The following is an 8,922-nucleotide window of genomic DNA, read 5'->3' as shown; positions in this document are numbered from 1 at the left end:
GAGAGAGGGAAGGAAGAGAAGGGGAGAGAAAGGGAGAGCAGAGACCGAAAGAGACCCCGAGAGATAAAGCTAGAGGCGAGAAATAATAAAGGGGAGAGGGGAAGGACAGAGGGGGGCGGAGAGAGAGAAGAGGGAGAGAGAGGTGGGGAGACGGAGAGGGACGGGACCGGGAGGAAAGAGAGATAAAGAGAAGCGGAGGGAAGGGAAGTGAGTTTGTGCGCGCGAGTGAGTGTGCGTGTGAGTGTGTAGGGGCGGGCGCGGGCGGTGGGGGGCGGGCTCCCGGGCTCCCCTCCTCCCCAGCCCGCTCCTCTCGCTCCCTCGCCAACTCCGGGCCCCAGCCGCGGGCGGGCGCACGGCGGGCGGACAGCATGCTGAGCCTCCTCGTCTGGATCCTCACTCTCTCCGATACTTTCTCCCAAGGTAAGGGCCCCCCGCCCGCGGCTGCCCTCGGCTCCCACCCCCACCCCCCCGGCCGGGCTCTGCGCCCCCGCCGTGGGGAGCACTGGGGGGGGGGGCGGCCCGCGGCAGGTCCCGGGGGTCGGAGACGCCACGAGGCGGGGGCTGGGGCCCAGCGCGGAGTCCCGGGGGAGGGGGCGCGGAGTAACGGGGCCCGGCGCGGAGGAGTTTTCCGTTGATTTGCCCAAGTTGTTTCCTCTGGCTGCGCGGGAGAACGGAGAATCGGGGCCGCGGGGGCCGGGGGTCGGAGTGGAAAAGGGATCCGGAGGCTCCAAGTCTTTTCCGGAGCCTCTGGCAGCCCTGCCTGCCTCCACCCTCTGAGGCCAGGAGTCCGGACGCCTGGGTCCTGGCCGGGGGAAGGCTGCGGAGAGGGTGGGATTTCAGATGCTGGGAGGTGGGAGGTGCGCGGTGCGCGGAAAGCCGAGGACCCCCTGCTCCGGAAGATGGAGCTGAGGGAATCCCTGTCCTCCATCCAGCCGAACCCCTGGGGCGGGGTGGGGGTGGGGGTTCTGAGCCTGAGCCGCGGCTCCTGACTGCCTGGGGCTGCCCCCTCCAGGGGAAGGGAGGGTTGCCTCCGGGCCTCTGGTGGGGATTTGAACCCCTGCCCGCGGAGGCTCCGGCTCGGGAGCGGAGTTCCAAAGGCAGCTTCAGGCCCGCGCGATATGGAAAGGGGCACCTGCAGGGGAACTAACACCCCACTTGGGGTCAGGAAAGTGGGGATGGCCGGGGCTCTTTTTGGGACTGGCAGGGGAGAGGCTGGGAGGTGGAGGGGGATGAGAATGTTAGTGTGTCCTGAGGCTGGGCTGGAGGGGACGCGTGCGGCTGCCAGGGGAACTGAAGAAATCCAGGGCCCAGACTCCAGCCAAGACTGGGGTCTGTGGGAGTGGATTTTTGTCTCCTGGGGCTGACTCTAAGGAAGATTTAATCCTGCTGAGCTAGCTCCCCCTTCTCCCTCCCCGCCCCGCAAATGGAGCTGACACACAGAAATTGACACACAAACACCCAAAACCAGTCATAGACACTGAGACAGACTATTCACCTATGGAGACAGACATACCCGCGAGCATCCCCCACACGGAGACAGACACATATACACAAAGACACTGACACATCTGAGGAAGACAGGTTCCTCCCCCTTATCGGCACATGCGTGCACATTCATGCACCCAAACACATCAAAACTCACAGACACAGTACATGTATGCAGGCAGGCATTTACAAGGACACCACACACACACACACACACACACACTGAAACCCAGCTACAGATACCTAACCCTCCAGCAAACAAAGAAACTTGAAGAGACATTCATATAGGCAGACACCTATGGAGATGTACAGACTACAAAATGGAGGAGGTGGTCTCCTTTTTTGGGGTGGTGGGGCCGTGGGAATCCAGGAAGAAGGAAGTTAGCTTGGACAGGTTAGCCCTGCTCTCAATCCCCTTCCTGGGCTGGTGGGTGTGTGTTTAGGGGTGGGGTGTTATGCTGGACCCCTCCCCTCCCCTCCTGGCCAGGCCCCTCCCCAGCTCTGAAGGCCAAGCCAGGCTGAGCTGGTGGAGGTGGGTCCCCATCCATCCCCTTAGAGCCCCCCAACCCCCCCCCACAGACACACACACACACACACACACACTCAGAATTTGGGAAGAGCGCGCATCTGTGGTGTGAGTGGAGTGGGAGGTGGTGCCGAGGGAGAGGAGGTCTGGCCCTGGGGTTGGCAGGCCAAGCCAGCCACTTGGCAGAAAGTTGGGAAGATGACTTAAGTTCTGACTTTGTTCAGCCAGGCTGCTGGAGAGGGTGAAGGGGGGAGGGGGGAGGGCCCACGGTGGTGGGGGAGGGGTCGGCTGGGTCAGTATTGGTATGTGATGGGGGCAGGCCTTGGTCTGCCCCTTTTCCCGCAGCCCTAATGTGTCAGCAACATGGATACGAAAAGCTTCCAGGAACAAAAGCTGCAGTTAGCAAACGGGAGAGGCATGTGGATCGAGTCGGGACAGAAATGGGCTGGGAGAAGTGTGTGGAGTGCCTTTCTCCCTCCGAAAAGGGAGGGGGAGGGGGAAGGGGTCGAGGTTAGCTGAGCCCCCATGTCGCCTCCTCCAGGACCCGATGAAAGTGTGCAAACGTGTTTGGGGTTGGGGGAGGGGATAGCAAAGGGGGAAACAAGGGGACCGAGCGGAGGGGAGAGGAAGCCACTCCTGAGTGTTCCTAGGAAGCTGAGCTAGGACTGGGAGGAGGCAGGGTGGGAAGGAGAGGGGATCTGGGGAGACTGGGACACTCATGGGGGGCCGGCGGAGGGGAAGGTGATAGGACCTCCTTCCTCAGTCTCTGTCCTTAGAAAGAGAGTTCTAGGTCTGGGACTGGGGCAGTGAGAGGAGGAAACGGGGCGGGGCGGGGGGGGAAATGGCCCGGGGCTTGAGGCGGGGTGGTGGGGAAGTGGGGAGAAGGTGGGAGGAGAAGAAGGCAGTTGAATTGAGGAGAGCGGAGAGGAGAGGGGCCGTTCAGCCCAGGCAGAGAAATAAAAATCGCATTTTAAAGAATTTCAATGGGCTTCATCAATCTTCATTTTTCACTAAATAATTTTCTGTATCTTATCTAAATGAAAACCATTATCCTTCCCCCCGTTTCCATCATGCGCTGGCTCCTCAGACTGATTGCGCCGAAAATTGAAATATTTATTCATTTTCTGGGAGATTTTCTCGCTCCCCAGTCTCAGGGAGGAGAAATTGAAAAAGAAAGATTATAGCTAATCAGAGCAATGTGGAATGACAGGCCGGCTCCGGGCGGGAGCTGCTTCGCGGGGAGGGTGGAGGTGGGGGTGGGAGGAAAAGCTGTCCCTCCAGCCCCCAGAGGTCCCCTGAGCAACCCTGCCACCGCTTGGCAGGGCAGTGAGGAGTAAAGGGAAGAGGCCCGAGGGCCTCCTAAATTCCTAGGATTGAACTGCCTAAGTACAGCTCCATCCTGGCAGAGTACAGCTCCATCCTGGCAGAGAACAGGAGTCTGGAAAGAAGAGTAGCTGGGCATGGGCTCCGTCCTCCCTATGCTCCCCCCACCCCCAAGCCCCACACTTCAGATGTCCCACCCTGGTAGCCCGAAGCTTGAGGTTGGGGAGGGGCCGCCGGGGGAGCCATGGCAGAAATCAGGATACTAGGTCCCTCTCCTTGACCTTGATTGGACTTGTGCTCAGACCTAAAGGGAGAATATGAACTCAGTGTTCAGTGCCTGGTATTACCTCTGGTCACACACAGCCCTGGACCCCAGAAGACCCAAGATCAGGAGGAGGAGGTAGAGGAGGCATCCAGGCCTTCCCACCTGCTGGCTGCCCTGGTTGCTTGGTGGTTGGTCCTCTAGCTCTGCCTTTGGTTCTCCGGCGGGGTGGGGATGAGAAACCCAGCCTCGTCCCCACCATTCACCCCCTTGACTTGAGAATTGCATGCTCTGATTAGACCGTTTTTGGATCCTCAGAGGCTGAATCTTAATTTCTCTTTTATCCTTTCCATTTCTGACACAGTGCTACGTGCATAGTGAGTGCCCTTAAATCTCTGATCAATTGATTGATTTGATGAGAGTGCTGCGATGTTGGAAGCAGGCAATATTAAATGGTGCTTAAATCGCAGGCTTCCGTCCAGGTTTCCTGGCTAAACCCCCTCTGCCCTGGGCCACTGACTTGAACAAGATGGGTGCCTCCTCTGTACCTCAGTTTGCTCATCTTTAAAGGAAGGATAGAAAGAACATTTCAGGAGTTCCTGTTGTGGCACAGCGGAAACGAATTCGACTAGGAACCATGAGGCTGTGTGTTCGATCCCTGGCCTCGCTCAGTGGGTTAAGGATCCGGTGTTGCCGTGAGCTGTGGTGTAGGTCGCAGACAAAGCTCGGATCTGGCGTTGCTATGGCTGTGGTGTAGGCCAGCGGCTACAACTCTGATTGGACCCCTAGCCTGGGAGCCTCCATATGCCGCAGGTGTGGCCCTAAAAAAAAAAGCAAAAAAGAACATTTCGTAGGGTGGCAATGGCAGACATGTTCATCCGTGTAAAGTGCATGGAACAGCGTCTGGCACAGAGCGAAGTGCTTGGTAAGTGCTTCTGCTGTGACTCTGTGGCTGGACATAAAGGCATTGGTGGCTATTGGTGGCTTGGTTGTCTGCCTCCCTTCCAGCCTCTCCTTAGGATTCTCTTTTTGTTTTCTTGTTCTCGCTGCCCAGATTCTTGGTCCTGGGCTTGCTCGGCTTTGAACTCTCCTGGAGAGAACTGGGTTGTGGCGGACCCAAAAGGGGATGCGGACCAGCCCCCCTCTGGTTGGAGACCCCAGGAAAGGTGTGGGGAAAGAGAGAACCAAGTGGAAGAGGTTGGCGTTCAAATGAGAAGGAGCCAGAGCGCTTGGGAGAAATGAGGGACACTAGCCCCGAGGTGGCAGCATTTCAGAGTCTGGAAATAATACGGATCATTTATTGAGCCCTTGTGCTAACTGCTATTATATGCATTATCTAATTTAATCTGTACAACAACCCCTTGAGATCGGCTCTGTAATTATCCCCATTTCATGGATGAGAAATCGAGGTTGAGACAGGTTAGGTATCTCCATGGGAGTGGGGGCAGCTAACAGACCTCACATCCTGCATCTCTCCACTTTGCCTGGGATCCCGCATGCCAGCAGGGCTGGATGCTGGCCTAGGTCAGGCTCTAACCCCGAGCAGAGTGAGAACTAAGGGGAAAAGGGAAGCAGTGCTCATAAAGGGAAACCCACTCAAAATGTTAAAACCATCCTTTGTTTTGAGAGTCGGTCCTTCTACATTTTTGGATGTTGAATGGTTTGTCTTTGATGATGTGACAGTGCCCATAAAGGACTCTTTTTAAAAGCACTTTATGGAGTTCCTGTTGTGGCTCAGCAGGTTAAGTGCCCAATTAGTGTCCACGAGAATGTGGGTTCAATCCCTGGCCTCACTCAGTGGGTTAAGGATCCAGCATTGCCATGCTCCAATTGTGGACCCCTAACCTACGAACTTCCATAGGCTGTGAGTGCGGCCCTAAAAAAAAAAAAAAAGGAAAAGCGCTTTACTTGGCAAATCAACCTTCTGTATGTTTCTAACATTACACACAGCCTTATAGGTCCATGAGCAGCAAACTTGGGGACTACTCCTGGACCATGCAAGGCTGACTCGAGGAGAATCACGCAGAGGCAAGGGGGTAGGGCACCGAGTAGGGGCTTGGGGAGAAAACCAGGAGAGTCAGCTTCCAATTCAGCCCAGTCCCTGGCAGACACAGAGGCTGGGGTCTTGGGTGGCCTCTTCTCATCTACTTTGGGCGGCCCTGCCTGCCCCAGGGTGGTGAAAAGAGATTGTAGGAGGTGGGTTCCCGACTGAAGCATCAGGACTACTTTTTACTGGAGTTCCTGTAGTGGCTCAGCGGTTAAGAACCTGACTAGTATCCATGAGGATGCAGGTTCAATTCCTGGCCTCACTCAAGGAGTTAAGGATCCGGCGTTGCCGTGAGCTGTGGTGTAGGTCGCAGATGTGGCTCGGATCCCGAGTTGCTGTGGCTGTGGTGTAGGCCAGCAGCTGTAGCTCTGATTTGACCCCTAGCCTGGGAACTTCCATATGCTACAGGTGTGGCCCTAAAAAAAAAGACAAAAACAAAACCAAACTACTTTTTACTAATTCCTACTGTGTGCTCTTCACATTCTTATTCCTTTGAGCATTGATCTTGTAAAGGTAATGTTAGCCCCATTTTTTAGATGAAGGAACCAAAGCTGAGTTTGGTTACCTTGCTAAAGGCCACATCTGGGGTATTAAATCTCAGATGGTCTCACTACAAAGCCCACTCTCTGCCAGGCAGCCTCCACCACAGAGCCACTTGGGCCTGCCTTCAGCTGAGGCAGCTCTGGAGGGGAGACGAGGCCTTCTTCCTTCTCGTCCACACAGTGACAGACAGGCTCCTCCTGGTGGCTCACTCAACCTTCTTCTCCAGGGCTCCGTCCCGGACACCTAGCCTGCATCTGTCTTGCTGCCTTGCTTTTTTTTTTTTTTTTTTTTTTTTAAATTACTAAATGAGGAGTTCCCGTCGTGGCTTAGTGGTTAGCGAATCCGACTAGGAACCATGAGGTTGAGGGTTCAATCCTTGGCCTTGCTTAGTGGGTTAAGGATCCGGCATTGCCGTGGGCTGTGGTGTAGGTCGCAGATGCGGCTCGGATCCTGCGTTGCTGTGGCTTTGGCGTAGGCCGGCAGCTATGGCTCCGATTTGACCCCTAGCCTGGGAACCTCCATATGCCACAGGAGTGGCCCAAGAAATGGCAAAAAGACAAAAATAAATACATAAATAAATAAATAAATTTTGTTACATTTATAGGTGTACAACAATCATCACAACCAAATTGCTGCCTTGCTTTGATGATCATCTCTTTTATGCTCTGGGGATGGGAACTGTAAATACTGCTCTTATCCTCAGCGCCCCCCCACCCCCATTTTGTCTTTTTAGGGCCGCACCTGCAGCATAGGGAGGTTCCCAGGTTAGGGGTCGAATTGGAGCTACAGCTGCTGGCCTGCACCAGAGCCACAGCAACACAGGATCTGAGGCGCATCTGTGACCTACACCACAGCTCATGTCAACGCCAGATCCTTAACCTACTGAGGGAGGTCAGGGATGGAACCTGCAATCTCATGGTCCCTAGTTGGACTTGTTTCCACCGGGCCATGATGGGAACTCCACCTGTGGTGTCTTTTTAACTTTGTGTAGTGCTTTTCAACTTTAGCAACTTTTTCACATGCACAGTCTCATCTCATAGATATTACAATTGTCCTATGATGTAGGCAGGGCAATTATTATTTCTCCATTTAATACAGGAGAAGACAGAGTCCTAGAGAGTTGAAATAACTTGCTGGGGTGTGGGGTGGGCTGGAGGGAGGGGATAAGGAGCAGATTCCTCAGTCACCCCAATTCGGGGGAGCAGTTTCCAGCTGAGGGTAGGGACATTCCTCTCTGTGCATCCAGAGCTGAGAAGGTTGTGCTCCTTCCCAACCTACCAGCTCCTGCCTGGTTTCTTCTCAAGGTCTCCAGGCCACTTTACCTGACCATGTCCTGGAGGGCACTTTGACCTGGAATAAGGCTGGGTTTGGGAGTGTGGGGGGCAGCAGTGGAAGAGAAAAGAGGCTGCCATGTCCTTGATCCTGAAATGTGATGCCAAGGAGAGGCGGTCTCAGAAGTCAGGAAAGAGAATGAGTTCATTCCGGGGCCGGGGGCGGGGGAGGGGGGTGGTCCCTTTTGTGGGGGATGCTCTTTGTCTTTTGCGTGCATTAGTAACTCATTTACTACCAGTAGTATTCTGTTCAAGGTAGGCTTTATTATTCCCATTTTGTGGGTGGACAAAGAGAGATCCAAAGAAGTTAAGCAGGGAGTTCCCACGGCACAGCGGAAATGAATCCAACTAGGAACCATGAGGATGCACGTTCGATCCCTGGCCTCGCTCAGTGGGTTAAGGATCCAGCGTTGCCGTGAGCTGTGGTGTAGGTCGAAGACGTGGCTCAAATCCTGTGTTGCTGTGGCTGTGGTGTAGGCCAGCAGTTGTAGCTCCGATTTGACCTCTAGCCTGGGAACCTCCACATGCTGTAGATGCGGCCCTAAAAAAAGCAAAAAAAAAAAAAAAAAAAGAAGTTAAGAAGATTGGCCAACATGATACATCTAAGAAGTGGAGTTCCCTGGTGGCCTTGTGGGGTTAAGGATCTGGCATTGTCACTGCTGCAGTGTGGTTTGGGTTCCATCCCTGGCCTGGGAACTTCCACATGCTGCAGGCATGGCCAAAAAGAAAAAAGAAGAAAGTGCCCGAGCCAGGATCCCAAGCAGGAAAGTTGGAGTTGGGACCAGAAATGATTCCCAGAAGGAAGCCCCTGAAGATGGACACTTCTACGCTTCTCCATTGCCGCTACGTGCAAGTCTCATTGTACAGTGTGTGTGCCTACATGCACGCACATAGGGTCCCACGTAGCCTCAGTTACATTTGCACATGCAGCCATTTTTCACCCCCAGGCACCGATGGGCAGGTAACCCTACCTTTACCTCCATCATTCCATTCACTGGAGCAACACCGCCATGTTTCTGTGTACCATCCCCCTTCCAGCTGTGCAGCCATCCTTTGAAGCATCCTTGAAGGCCTGCTTTTTGTCCTGTCTTGCAGATGCACCCACCACAAGGTTAAGAAAGTTGGAACCCTTCTGTGACTCGGGTCTCTCTCCATCCTGTAGCCCCTTCCCGCCACTGAATCACAGACAGCACAAACCTGATAGTGTTCTTTGAGCTCCCAGGATGAAAGCTGCTCTAGCTCCCAGACATTGCTGAAGATCCCGTTTTTTTTCTTTTTCCATCCCCCTCTCCCCCTCCCATCAGCTCTCTCCAAGCTCCCAAGTTCTCCCTCCACATTTAATTTCTCCAGCAACTCGTATTAACCTCTGTAAGTCTCTGGGAGCTGAAGCCGCATTCCTCTCTGC

General features: G+C 54.6%; 1 protein-coding gene across 3 annotated transcripts in view; it reads left to right on the top strand.

Moving 5' to 3' along the window:
- The window catches only part of KIRREL1 (kirre like nephrin family adhesion molecule 1), a 114,150-nt gene continuing 105,228 nt past the window's right edge, over positions 1-8,922 (top strand). For 2 of the 3 annotated variants that reach the window (XM_003125691.6, XM_013996914.3), the window contains exon 1: positions 1-420. In XM_003125691.6, the coding sequence (XP_003125739.3) occupies positions 369-420 (52 nt within the window). In that variant the 5' untranslated portion in view covers positions 1-368. The remainder of the gene's footprint in view (positions 421-8,922) is intronic. The other variant, XM_085022621.1, reaches the window with a different exon arrangement.

Source organism: Sus scrofa, chromosome 4 (assembly GCF_054392235.1).
Source record: "Sus scrofa isolate SSC_HxYL_T2T_F1_AM1 chromosome 4, Sscrofa_HxYL_maternal_Yorkshire_Landrace_v2.0, whole genome shotgun sequence".
NCBI lineage: Eukaryota > Metazoa > Chordata > Mammalia > Artiodactyla > Suidae > Sus > Sus scrofa.
The sequence above is the reverse complement of the archived record's forward strand: the minus strand, read 5'-3'. Positions and strand labels throughout refer to the sequence as shown.